At 34.7% G+C, this 15,220-nt stretch overlaps 1 protein-coding gene across 1 annotated transcript; it reads left to right on the top strand.

The window, feature by feature from the left end:
* Positions 1–495: 495 nt before the first annotated feature.
* Positions 496–13,230, top strand: LOC117336661 (metabotropic glutamate receptor-like). Its single transcript, XM_033897270.1, has 8 exons — positions 496–772; positions 5,197–5,289; positions 6,784–6,962; positions 7,942–8,062; positions 8,327–8,781; positions 10,066–10,539; positions 11,928–12,842; positions 13,087–13,230. Exons 1-8 carry the CDS (start codon positions 496–498, stop codon positions 13,228–13,230), a joined length of 2,658 nt encoding a protein of 885 aa, XP_033753161.1.
* The last annotated feature ends 1,990 nt before the right edge of the window (positions 13,231–15,220 follow it).

Raw genomic sequence — 15,220 nt, 5'->3', positions numbered from 1 at the left:
TACACACTAAAAGGTATGTCTACAGATAATTTACACAGATCATTCATAAAAATACTTTTTATCAAGCCGAAAGATTTGAGTGTAGACAAGGTTAAATTTAACACGAGATGCTTATGTTACAAATAGCGAAACCATTATTGTTAAGAGTTATAGCATTACAAAATGTAACATCTTGATATAAAAATATGTATAAATTCATATCAATCAAATGAGTGTTTTACATATTGTTATTAGCTAATGTCTTTTTGCTAAAGATACAAAATAATGTATCGTTTGTGAACATATCGTGTTGAAATTATTCCTATCAAATCGTGGTTATATCTATGGTTTACATTAAATGGATTATCATTTCATATTTCAAAGTTATACAAACGGTCAATATTTTGTGAATGCTTTTTTTGTTAATATTGTTGACGTATACTGTTTCACTTCTAACAATCATCCCTCTTTACAGGTGATCAGACCATGTCATCGCTGTCTTATCTAATCGTATCGATGCTCGCCTTGAATGTCAGAATTATTGTGATTGGACAAATGGGAAATCAAAATGGAAGTCACGGGACAGTACAAAGATCAGAGTCAGCCAATGAGGTGGAAGTGACAGTACACAGGTCAAAGTCAACCAATGAGGTGAGAGTAGCGGGCCTGTTTAGCATATACAGTGACCCTGAGTGCCTCGATATCGATATAGCATCGGTACAGGCACTGGAATCTGTCTTCTGGATATTCGAACATCTCAACACGCATCAGTACATACCTGGTGTGAAACTAGGTACGTCTAATATATATCAAAATGCTGTACTAATATAATTATACGAATCACAGTTTCCTCAGTGATCATATTGCCATTGATGTTTATAAAAAACGGACGTTTGTGTGGACAGTGCCTTGTTTAATATTTCCTTTTGTACTAGAAAACACAGCCTTACTTGCATGTGATTTGTACAATCTATTTGGATTGAAGGTGGTAAGCCCGTTTGATGGACCGTCAGTCCCTGACATGTCGTTACTAATACAGGCACATGTTATATTATTCATAATCATTTGAATATGTTTTCAAATATTATTAAATATCCAGAATATACATGATTGATTAAATTGGCCCAAGCAAGATGTAACGTATTTCCGATATAAACTTTGTATTAATGACTCGGCGTATCTTGTATTTATAATTTGATCATAGAATTGACTAACTCCTTTGTGTCACTTGTACACACACATCATTACCCGGCCTGTAACCTTAATATTTGTACACACTCATCATTACCCGGCCTGTATCCTTAATATTTGTACACATTCATCATTACCCGGCCTGTATCCTTAATATTTGTACACACACATCATTACCCGGCCTGTAACCTTAATATTTGTACACACTCATCATTACCCGGCCTGTAACCTTAATATTTGTACACACACATCATTACCCGGCCTGTAACCTTAATATTTGTACACACACATCATTACCCTGTCTGTAACCTTACTATTTGTACAACACATTCATCATTACCCGGCCTGTAACCTTAATATTTGTACACACACATCATTACCCTGTCTGTAACCTTACTATTTGTACAACACATTCATCATTACCCGGCCTGTAACCTTACTATTTGTACAACACATTCATCATTACCCGATCTGTAACCTTAATATTAGTACACACTCATCATTACCCGGCCTGTAACCTTAATATTTGCACACACTCATCATTACCCGGCCTGTAACCTTAATTATTTGTACACACTCATCATTACCCGGCCTGTAACCTTAATATTTGTACACACACATCATTACCCGGCCTGTAACCTTAATATTTGTACACACACATCATTACCCGGCCTGTAACCTTAATATTTGTACACACTCATCATTACCCGGCCTGTAACCTTAATATTTGTACACACTCATCAATACCCGGCCTGTAACCTTAATATTTGTACACACACATCATTACCCGGCCTGTAACCTTAATATTTGTACACACTCATCATTACCCGGCCTGTAACCTTAATATTTGTACACACTCATCATTACCCGGCCTGTAACCTTAATATTTGTACACACTCATCATTACCCGGCCTGTAACCTTAATATTTGTACACACACATCATTACCCGGCCTGTAACCTTGTTATTTGTACACACACATCATTACCCGGCCTGTAACCTTAATATTTGTACACATTCATTATTACCCGGTCTGTAACCTTAATATTTGTACACACTAATCATTACCCGGCCTGTAACCTTAATATTTGTATACACACATCATTACCCGGCCTGTAACCTTAATATTTGTACACACACATCATTACCCGGCCTGTAACCTTAATATTTGTATACACACATCATTACCCGGCCTGTAACCTTAATATTTGTACACACTAATCATTACCCGGCCTGTAACCTTAATATTTGTATACACACATCATTACCCGGCCTGTAACCTTGATATTTGTACACACACATCATTACCCGGCCTGTAACCTTAATATTTGTACACACTCATCATTACCCGGTCTGTAACCTTGTTATTTGTACACACTCATCAATACCAGGCCTGTAACCTTAATATTTGTACACACACATCATTACCCGGCCTGTAACCTTGTTATTAGTACACACTCATCATTACCCGGCCTGTAACCTTAATATTTGTACACACTCATCATTACCCGGCCTGTAACCTTAATATTTGTACACACTCATCATTACCCGGCCTGTAACCTTAATATTTGTGCCGCGATTATCTTAATCAAATACCAAATAAAAGAACGAAATGAGATATTATTGTACGTAACTGTATTGTTTTAAACCAATACACAATTCATCAAGTCATTTCGGGGTAAATGATAAAGGAGATTGCCCATCAAAATGAAAGCATTAAACCCTAACTAAGTTTTAAAAGTTCGAATGCTATAGAAAATGGACTTGTTATAAGATGTATTGCATCTGATAGGTCGTATCAATCGAAAGTAAATGATGATGAAAATAATCATACAGAAACAGATCATCTTCCATTGATATAAAACATCCAACAATAGGTCATAAGCACGAGACCAATTCGTCATAATTGATTTGATATGTATGCCTAAAATCGGTGTCGGACAATCTAGTTGTAATGTTAACACTGCTTTAAAAAGTCAACTTTCTGATTTCTAATAATTTCAACCTTACCAGAGATCAATAATCAGATTAAATAACGGATCATTTAACAACAAATATTTTGAACGAGAACATTCTCAAAACTTCCATTTTCGATGAGAATACTTACAATGAATTCGAACAAATAATTGTTTTGGTAATCCTTTCGATTTCTTCAAAAACCAAATTTATTGCAACTGCTTCAGCCGTAATGGCGGAAAAACGAACAATAAAACACTTGATAGGGTAAATGGAATTTAAGAAAATGTAAATCACTTCCCTGAAGCCACTGCCTGGCGTGGAAAGGGCAAGCGTCTGGTGACCTATATTTAACTGTAGCCACTTGGACGGGAGCCAGTTACAGTGCATGAAACCTCACATTGGTAAATTACCTAATTTATCTCTCTCTGTTTTGTGGGTGTTCGGGGTACATTTTATTTTGTTTTTATGCCACGTGCGTCCAGTTTGGCAATTCATTTTACGGAGTCCATGAAAGCTTAGTCAGATGATGACATTTTTTTTTATTTTACCAAAAGTTGAAGTTTAAAATTTTGTTGAAACAGAGTTTCCCGAAATGTAAAAATTTCATAATTGAGTTCAAAATAAATCATTTATGTCGACAATTGCTTGATATTCTCGCATAGCCTAAATGACAACCTTCTCATGGTTCTCGGGTAACCGGTTATTGAACAAGTCTTTCTTGACAAACTTGGTATCACAAGGACATTTTGTTTGATGATGTGTTGATCAGTCACCTATAAAGACGAATCCTCCTCAAATATCCTCTTCACTGTACGATGACGTGTTTATGGCGGACCCTATTTTGATAGGTTTGTTATGTTATGTAAGAAATCGACTGCTAAATTACCGCACATGTCTTGCTGTGTGAGGTAAATATTGTTCACGATGTCGGCAACAATGTAACGAGGTCTTTGGCCTCTTATTTTCTTGGTATTTTAATTGAGTTCTGGCAACCCTTTTTGCCATTAGACACTTTTTACTACAGCGAGTCGCTAGTTTATTTCTTTAACTCTATGATCAACACACGGAATTGTATAGGTAAAACGTATTAGATTGTATCTAACTTAGAAAACAATTTCCGACGTAAAAATCAACAGAAATCCCTACAAGGTAGACGTATCAAACAGTTCCCGATATAGTCATTTGTTGTATGATAAACACACAGATCCGTGATGTTAACTGTAGGAATGAAAAGTCAAAATCGATCAAACAGCGACAAAAAAAGAAATTAAAAAGAACGTACACATTCTATTTCATGGCCGCCGTGTAAATTAAGGTTGGTACCGGGTAATGTAACCAGAACACATACATGAAAGAAGAATTTTTCACTAGCTATCAAGTCTTTAAAAATCGACAAGAATCCTATATCCATCCACAATTGATCTCAGGGATCGAGAATTTCCTAAGGGCAGTCACCGTTGAGTATTAATGTCCCTCTGACATTGGAGCCTCACTGATATCAGTGTCCCCTTGATATTTGGTTTCAGCCCACGTTATCCTTGAATTAAGCCTCTTCTCAGTGTCTTTCTTAAAGAGCTTTGGTGTTTTGTTGAACTATTATCTTAGTAAATTTGTGTGTTTGAGTCATTATTGTTCCCACTGTTACGTCAGTTGTTTGTCTGTTTGAGTCATTATTATCCCCACTGTTACGTCAGTTATTTGTCTGTTTGAGTCATTATTATCCCCACTGTTACGTCAGTTATTTGTCTGTTTGAGTCATTATTATCCCCACTGTTACGTCAGTTATTTGTCTGTTTGAGTAATTATTATCCCCACTGTTACGTCAGTTATTTGTGTGTTTGAGTCATTATTATCATCACTGTTACGTCAGTTATTTGTCTGTTTGAGTAATTATTATCCCCACTGTTACGTCAGTTATTTGTCTGTTTGAGTCATTGTTATCATGAGTGTCTGTCTTGATCATTTGGTTATAAATTGTATCCCTCTTATGATACGGTTCTCTGTCGTAATATTCAAGTAGAGATCATATCCTGTTGACTTATATGAGCTTGTATTTCTTTTTTTTTAGTTTTACAGCCGTATAAAACTTGTTGTTCCCCACAAATGTCAAGTCTCCAAACTGCACGTATTGTGAGTGAGATAGATGACAAAGTGCTGATGGGTGAGTTAAGCTATACCTTATACATATTTCATGAAATAAACATTACTGAACTATCAAACCCACACTGATATATTACTCCGGAAATAGAAGTGAAATAATCTATGATATTAACAGACATAAACAATCACAAGACATTTTGATACCCATTCTTTACCTGCTTACTGGAAAGTAGCTAGGTCAATCAATCGAAATCACAACCGGTTGAGTCAGCTGATCGGGATAACTGCGCATTTCAAAATATAAAGAAACTATATTGAAGGATTGTGTACAAGGTTATAGCACAGAACTTCTAAATAAAGATGAAAATGTAACTCTTGGCTATGCGGGAAAAAATGTTTTCACCACCTGGTAAATACAGTCATTTGTGCCATGAAATGGATAATAGTGAAAGGAGGAAATGACATAAAACATAATAACAAACAACCAAACAAAGAGGTTACAAAATTAGAATTGAGGAGGCAACTGAAAATACAAACTTTGATTTTATTGTGAATCAAAACAAAAGAAAACAATTTCAATGAATATTTTTACGCCAAAAAGTTTATGTTTACTCGTAATATCTACCTAGCTATCTCTAGTGCGAGCTTTTTTTTACCCGACTGCGAATCTTTGAACTAATGATGATTCATATATGTAACAGAGTGAATGTATAGATGCGACCACTTTATGAATCTTAAGCTCTATTATATGTTTTTTTATGTCAAGCTGTCAGTGGACTGCCTTCATCTACTAGTATATGGATCAACCAACTTTGCTTTCAACTATCGTTTTTTCTTATCTTAATTGGTGTTTGACAAATCTGAGCGAGCGAAGTAATTTGAATTATGTAATGAAATCCTTCTGTAACTTCCCCTTTTCATTACCTTATGTAGGATCAGTCAACTAACTGCCTCTACATGTATGTTCTTGATACTATTTGGAATTTTCGTATCAGATTCCTTATCCATGCGTAACATTAAGTAGGGATATTGCATGTTTAGTCTGCACAGATGAACAGATTTTTTTTTTACATAAAAAAGAGAAATAGGAGAAATATATTGACTACAAAATCTTATATTTTCACTACAAAATCTTATACATTCAGGCCATAATTCAAATTGCTTTTACGTCATAGGTCTCCGAGATCGGTTCTTGATTTAAATTCTTTTTTGGATATCCGGGATAATGTCAACATTCAAACTAGCTTTTATGCACTGGATCTCTGGGATAAAGTTACGATTCAAATTCCATTGATGTGATGGATCTTCGGGATAAGGTCATAGTTAAAATTCGGTTTTTATATCATGGCTCTCCTTGATAAGTTCTTGATTCAAATCCCTTTGATGTGATGGATCTCCGGGATAAGGGCATAACTCAAATTAATTTTAAATTGTGGATATCCGGGATTATATCTTGATTCGGAGTCGATCATCAGGTAGAGAGCATTTCAAGCTCTTTGACATGTTTTTATTTTACTTGCTAAAATTTATATGGCAGTATACCGATTTTATGTAGGTGTCATTGGTCCTGTTACAAGTGCAGAGACGAACATAAGTTCAGAGTTCTTGAGTTCATTACCCGCTCGGTACAGACTTCCACAGGTTGTGTACCAGCCGACCTCCTCGCTCTTCACCAACAAGGATACATACAGTAACCTTTTAAGGGTTGTTCCTTCTGACAACACACAGGTCAAGGTAAGCACTAGCTATTTTACCGTGATATATGGATCTGTTGTTGAGATATCTCCTCAATAAATACAAATACATTTGTACTGTTCAGAAGGTTTTTTTTATATCACCAAAGGGATGAACCATGTCTGTGTAAGTGTCATTTCTCTTGCAAGTTTTAAAGCGAAACATAGTACCCATTCAGTGTTTCAATTGAAAAGCTCTAACTTTCCAATATAAGCATTATACCAATTCATGTTTCAATTACAGAACTGATTTTGTTCAATATAAACAATTTACCTATTCAGTGTTTCAAATGAAGAGATGTATCTTTTAGATATAAACATCATACATTTTCAGTGTTTCAATAACGTTATACCTACACAGTGTTTCAATTGAAGAGCTGTATCTTTCAAATATAAACATGATACATTTTTAGTGTTTCAATCGAAGAGATGTATTCTTCCAATATTCCAGTGTTTCAATTGAAGGGCTGTATCTTTCCAATATAAACATTTGACCTATTCAGTGTTTCAATTGAAGAGCTCTATATTTCCTATATTAATAAAAATAATGCCCAGAAGTTTACAATACCTTCTACGTGATCCATATTTGTGTAGGTGTTGTAACCCTTGGAAATGTATTTGCTTAATGGTTAATGGAAGTCACCTCGACTACACATAAGATTAGATTACCAAAAGCTCCTTTCTTCAGTAGGAGGAGTACACAAACGGCAATCATTAAAGAACATTTCTTAAGAAGCAAATATCACAGGAAGTCTGGAGTATCTATAAATAGAAAAGGACATACGAAGACATAACCTGTCTTATTAAAGTCAAATATGTCTTTGGTTATCCACAAATAAAGAAGTTTAGTTCAGCATTCAATACGTCAATATTTTAATAATTTCCTGATTGAGATACGTATGTTGGGATTAATTTTGATACGTATCTGATATAATTGTTTTGGTATTTCCTATACTTTAATACACTTTTGTTTTTTGCAGACCATAATAGCTCTTCTAAAGAGACTAGACTGGAACTACATATCTGTGATCAGGGAGGACGATATGTATGCTATGAATGCCACGGATCACTTAAAGACATTAGCAAAGTCGGAACATATCTGTATATCAGAGATAGAAACAGTCGGTCCCGTATCAAATAATCTTCAAGACAGATATAATGGAATTATCACAAAATTATCAAGGAAACAAATTAAAGGAATTGTATTTATTGGGAGTTACGATCATGCTAAAAGTTTTATTAACTTCTGTGATGAAATAACTGATAGACATATACCCTCTGTTATATTTTCCGATGCAGCATCACGTACTACTGTTTTACATACAGGAAATATTTTATCAAAAGCATTTTTTCTCTCTCCGCCAGCGAGAGATATCAGCGAATTCGCACTTCATTGGGAGAAGATCGCCTCTAATGAGACTTTCTTGATGGAACGAGCGATAACAAATCCCTGGCTGAATAAGGAGGCTGTTTTGGGAACGGATCAGTCTATCTACGTACAATATTCCATTAAGACCGCATATGTTATGGCTATGGCGTTACGCTCACTACACACCAGTATGTGTGGAGAATCATTCAATGGAGCATGTTCAGATTTCGTTAATTCTGATCGTAATTCTTTGATTGATATCATGTCTAACTTGACGGTAAATTTTACCGATTTTCCTTTCACAATTTCTTCATTTGTCAAAGATGACCTGACGATCAAATTTGATAGATTTGGAGAAATTCAACTAGTTTCTGCACATGTACCGATGTATGAAGTGTATAGATATAAGGAATGTGATGGAACGACAACGGAAGCATTATGTAAAGTCAAGGTATGTTACTCACCGACTTTAATCACAGGATTGTGCGACTTCCTAAACCAAATTTTATATTGAGTCATTCGTTTACATTCTGCACCCTTTATGTGCACGCACAAAACCATAAGAGAATGGGTATCTAGGCAGTCAGAAATAGAAGGAAGCCCATAAAGAAGTATATCGTTCGGGTATTGCTACATCTTCCTTCTTTTAACTTCTTTAACCTAATTTTATAGTTGATAAGTCATTCCACAGAGTCATCTGATTTCCTGTTTTCCCGTGGTAACGCCTTTTTTCTATTTGAAGGTCTTGCCACTAAACTCGATTAATTATTGTCTCGTATTTTCATTCCCACAATTTCATCCTCAATATATTTTATATTGGCCTTAGCTGTTCATTAAATTAAATACGCCCCAGAATAGATCCTGTTAACATCATTCGCGTGAGTGATGTGTTGAACGATTTTTTTAGAAGCAGGCAATTAATAGAGTAATTTGATGTTTAGTGGCACAGCAAATCGTAAAGAGTGGTCTTAACATCGTGATGAGATGAAAACTAGTAGTTGTTTTTCGTTCATATTTAGATTTTATGATGTAAATTCTATGAAATGCAGCATTTATGCTTTTATTCTACCCTTTAAATTGAATCTAATGTAGCATTTTCTCTAAACCATATTTTTTTCGTTTAATTCATAACCTGTTCCTAACGATACAGAGGGTTCATCGGCCTCTAACTTCAGTCCTTCCTTTCAAACAGTTATAGATAATTACATAATTGTATGACAAGCGCAGATATTTTCAATTTTTCTGCTAAATATTATGTGTTTCTAGATAATTACATTTTTGTCGCAGTTGCTGTAATCTGTGACTAGTTCATTTTAAGGAAAATAGATAACAAAAAAAGGAAGTGATATGATTACCGCTATGATCACCTTGAGGATATTCCTTTCATTGTGCAACATGAAGTCATTTATAAAATTTGCCTGTTACCCGTTGGATTCCTTATAACTACCCTGATCCCAACTTTGAGAGCATTTCATTTCTTGTAATTAACCAAGGCTTTTATGTTAAGAGCTGTCTATGAACCAAGACGCTAACTCTCCTCGAATCCATTGTCATCTTATTTTGTAGGCGTTCAAGGGTCTTCCTTTTGATTCTATTTTACAGTCGTTTCTTTGGTGTAAAATTAGAATTATAGCTTTCTTTTGATTTTGGTTTTTTTTCTTTTTTTTTCTTTTGAATAACAGGAATCTTTTTAACACGTATTTTCTTTTGATAATCTAAAACAATTCATTTCCAGATAGCAGATTACACAAACGACACCTTTAGTATTAACGAGAGCTTACACAATTTGAGAGGATATGGCCAGTGTAGCGGATCATGTCTCGAATGCATGTCGGAGGATCTTCCCTCTGAGATAATTAACAAACCAGGAGATTTGATCGTCGTGGGGTTGATGCCTATGCACGACCAGGGTCAAGGATCCCCACTAACGTGCGGAGACATTCGTCCGAGTATCGGACTAGACATTACATTGGCAATCCAATATGTTGTGGAGAGTGTGAACAACGCTACCGACATGTTTCCAGATAAGACGATCGGTTACACGATCATGGACACCTGTAATGACCCCTTAGTAACACAGAAAAGAATACTGGATATGTTGTCGACAGACGGAGAATACAGAAACAAGATACTCGGTGTTATAGGCCCTCTAGGCAGTACGGCTACCATATCAGCCGCTGGTATCTTCAGCAGCCTCGGCATTGTCCAGGTATTGATATGAATACAAATGTGTCTCCTTGTAGCGTTCCGAAATAAAATACATAGCAGCCGCTGTATCAACAGAACAGTTTTATCAAGTCTATGAACGGGTTTTAAACCGGATAAAATTTTAAGATAACAAAGCAATGATACTGTCATACATAGGTCAGACATTCCAACAAAGCACATATGTAAATCGTATGATTATTTGATACAAAAAAAGTCATAATATATATTAGGTTTTCTTTAGTTTAAGATGCTTTATTTTATCATATGACTTAGAAAACTTTCATATTGAAAATTTTGAAATCAAAACGTAAAAGACTTAATTCAATGGAGTAAGTGCGTCATTCTCAATTCACGTCAGTCGGTATATTATCGATTTCTCACTGGCACAGAGAAATAAGTCCAAGGTTATATTTCAATAGTGGCATGAAAAATACTACAGGACGAATTCGCTGGATAAATGGATGATCATGTGACAGAGAACAAAAATATACAATTATAGCCTTCTGATAAGGTTGATAGATAAACCTTAATAATATCTACCGAGGACGAAGACAGAGATTGATATTTTTTCATGTTAATAAAACCATGTATTGACAAAAAAATAAAATAAAAATATAACAGTTTAATTATAACATGACAATTTTGATTTTTAATATTCATCCACTGAATGAAAGTAACACCTGTATATGTAATGATAGAGACTGACTTCTGAGGCTTTTATAAATAGTTCATTATATCTATACAATCAAAAGTAAACTAATACATTCATCAAAATAATTTCAATACACTAATTCTAACGAAAACTTGATATTCTGTTAATCAAAGTTATTGCCTGTCATGTTTCAAAACATCTAAAGATATTTACACTGTTGATAATACCAAAAGGGAAGTTATTAATAGTTAATCTATTTTTGGATACACTTAATCAACCAACTTTTTACCAGCTTTTTTGGGCTGGTCAATATGTCTTTTTATCGGTAATCACATGACACTATTTCAGCCAATAAGACAGTGTGAAAAAAAATGGTTTTATAATAATACAAAACACGGGGAAAGTGCTTAATGTTAAAAAATAGCATCTAATGTTTATGCTACCAGAATAACATTGCAATATATTATGTTACGACAAATTAGTTCATCATTTTAATCAATTTGAAAACTCACCTACCTTCAGTGCTCAACATTTCCGTTTACATTTCATGTTTTAATATTTATTGTAAAAAAAAAACTACTGTTGCAGCAGCATAAACTCTATGCTAAGACATCTTAGACAGTGCAGTGTAGGACTATGAAAGCGAACTCTGTTTGGTTTCGAAATGGATCAGAGCTTTTGGATAATTAAAAAAAACAAATGTTTGTAATATTTCATAGCAATAATCATTTTAACAGGTTGGCTGCTGTTCTTCTGCGCAGATCCTTAGCAACACCAACATGTACCCTACTTTTCTGCGAGTGTCCACGTCGATCTACAAACAGGCAGAGCTGATGGTAAAATTAGCCAAAAAGATAGGTACCAACTACATACAGATTGTATATAGTAAAGGTGAATTCGGAGCATCTGGTCGAGACGCTATTTTACTGTTAGCTCAGGAATATAGTATTTGTGTTGTGGAAAACTCTTTACCAGTTGGTGAAGATTCTAATGGATATGATGTACTTCCTCACATACGTAAGTACCCGGATGCTCGTGTGGTCATGTTGTTTCTTCGGTCTCACAAAGCGTCAGTTGTTGCTGAAGCTTTAAATACTTTCCTCAAAGATGACGGCTTCATATTTATTGCGTCGGACTCGTGGGGCAAAAGAGAAGACAATATTCTGGGAAGGCCGGGATTGCGTGGCATGATAACTATTTCACAGGAAATGGGCTACGACTTTGGTTACGAAGATTATCTTATGTCCATAAATGTAACAGAAGCACGTTACGATAACAGTTTCTTAGAGAGGTTTGCAGAAGCAAGGTTGGGATGCTATTTTGAATCGTCTTTTAACAGATATGGAAAACCGAAATGTGTCGATGATCACATGATACAGCCGGGAACATTAGATCCCTGGCACTCATTTGTCCTCAACGCAGTATATGCACTACTGAAAGGAGGCGACAATGCCTTAAAAGAACGTCCGATGTTTGCAAATGATATAGACGCTGAATTCCTTCTTGATCATGTTAGGAAAGTGCCCCAGAAATATGGAGCTCCGGCTAGATCTCAGACCTATATGTTCGACAAAACAGGAGATGGGACGGTTGGCTTTCATATATACAATGTTCATATCAATCAGACTTCAAATCAACCCATGTATGTTAAGGTAAGTTTATAATATCATGTCATGTCACATTTATATACGATGAGCCATGTCTTTCTGTCCAATGATTACGACAATTAAACGAGCCATCTTTCAAGATGTTTTGAACGAATTCTGGTGATTTGAACTCATCTGCATCGAATTCCGAAGTGCCCTCTCCTTTTATAAGAAAAAAACAATTTTAAAAAGCCTATTCTAGTCCCTAGCCCCACTAAAATAAATTTAATTGTATTTATGTATTTACTAGGTAGGTCAGTGGTTGGATGACCTGCTGTTGTTCAATGACACTATGCTGGACGATAAAACCCAAACTTTGGACTCACAGTGTAAAACTCAAGAGGGATACTGCGCAAAGTGTTTCCAAGGAAATGACGACCGACTGTATGTATAACTAAGTACAGACACTGTAGACATAGTATATATATAAAATATATAAATAAATATATATAGTAAATATCTTTAGTATATATAGTAAATATCTTTAGTATATATAGTAAATATCTTTAGTATATATAGTAAATATCTACACCATGTAAATATATATATATATATATATATTATATACAGTAACTATTTATATTATATATATTTAGTATATATAGAATATATAGTAATTATATACATATTTATAAAACACGGCCATATGTGCAGCCACTGCTGTTTGATGTTGGGCCAAAATTACGGTGCAACGCCAGTCAAATGTCACTTGACATTTTACATGATTGACCAACCAATGTTTGATTTGTTGAGAAATCTGCTCAGTAAATGTTTCGATTGCTTACAGAGATTACTTTGATTCTCCGTGGTTCCATCTCGTATTCAGGTTAACGATGATCATTTTAGACAGCAATGACCCAACATACAATGGTATATCAAAATTGACAATGCGTCAAAGTAACCTCACAAATTATACAATGGTATATCAAAATTGACAATGTGTCAAAGTTTAACTTTCAATAATGTCATGCGTTGGTGGTGTTTCCTAATTTCGAGATTGTACTATTCTTTTCAGGTCTGAACAGGATAGTATACTGAGAAACACTTTATACAGTGTAATAGGACTATTATCAGGAATCCTGACGACTCTGTTTGCCAGGCATTTATCAAAATGTCTTCGAAAAAAGAAGAAACAAGGTAATTTATCATAACCAATACAATAAACCGATGTCATAATACATTATGTAATAAACTGATGATATTCGCACATATTGGTGGAAGATTCGACCGTCTTAATTAATATGATTTCCTCCAAATTCATATGTCAGAAGTCTCTCTCTTTCCTTGTTTACCGCTTCTATGCACAGACAGGCATTGATAAACATACATTATTTCTGCATGAGGTTATATTACTTTGATTTTGTAAAAACCTCTTCATATCTAGTTTTAATAATTGTATATGGATGTAGAAATTTCAAATGGTTCATGGCGTTGTTAAAGCACAGATTTTGATGTATTAAAATTATAGCGAATTTTAACATTTTTGCGTAAAAAAATATCCGGATTGGCGTTAGTACACATTTGTAATCTGAAACAGTATCGAAATGTAATTAGCCCTAGCATAGTTTTGTTGAATATTACCGCACACTAAAAACTTTAAAATAGAATGTTGATTTTGTACGGTTTCCAAATCATTTATACAGTATAACGCTTGGCTAGAACGAATAAAGCTGACATCTTCTCATAAAGCATATTCAGCACTTTTCAAAATACAACAGAAGATCAAAAAAGTAAAAATGCTTAGATACACTGTTACTAAAACAACGAAAATTAACTAATCTGCTACATCGACGAAAATATTTAAATAAAGGACAACTACAAGTGATGTGACGTTCCTTAAGTGACAAGCAGGGCAGTGGCAATAATGCCATCAGGGAAACGCCGTTCTTTAAAATGTCAAAAGAAAATCCTATATTACGAAAGAGGTGAGATCACGAAGTTGACCAAAATACTATAAGGTTATATTCCTATCGAGGGCGTTGTTAGTCTGTCAGTCGGAAATTATGACGGAAATCACAGGAGGACAAATCCTTATCACTCATGATACGTAAATAACGTACGTAAAACGGTTAAACATTAGAAATGAAAGACACAATACCGAAAAATGAAATGGTAATGCTAGTTATGCATGTTAAATTTATATTGTCCATGGTTTACGCTGAAGAGCACGTAGTGATATTGGCAATAAGTGGTGTTTACACAGACACGATCGGTGTGGTGAATTCACTTATTTGAGAACAGAACCGATTTCAGATAAAAAAAATATCAGTTTTCTTTTAATCATGATAAATAGAAAACGATACTACACAATTTTCTTGGACGTTTATGATATTAAAGAGTTATCTTATCACATGGCTATTCCATTGTTTACAGAACACATTCTT

This window comes from Pecten maximus, chromosome 10 (genome assembly GCF_902652985.1).
Source record: "Pecten maximus chromosome 10, xPecMax1.1, whole genome shotgun sequence".
NCBI classification, from domain to species: Eukaryota; Metazoa; Mollusca; class Bivalvia; order Pectinida; family Pectinidae; genus Pecten; species Pecten maximus.
The sequence above is the reverse complement of the archived record's forward strand: the minus strand, read 5'-3'. Positions and strand labels throughout refer to the sequence as shown.

Coding starts and splice junctions, on each gene's coding strand:
- LOC117336661 (XM_033897270.1), top strand. CDS start 496: ATGCTCGCCTTGAATGTCAGAATTATTGTGATTGGACAAATGGGAAAT. Junction 773..5,196: donor CATACCTGGTGTGAAACTAG/GTACGTCTAATA, acceptor CTTTTTTTTTAG/TTTTACAGCCGTATAAAACT. Junction 6,963..7,941: donor CTGACAACACACAGGTCAAG/GTAAGCACTAGC, acceptor TGTTTTTTGCAG/ACCATAATAGCTCTTCTAAA.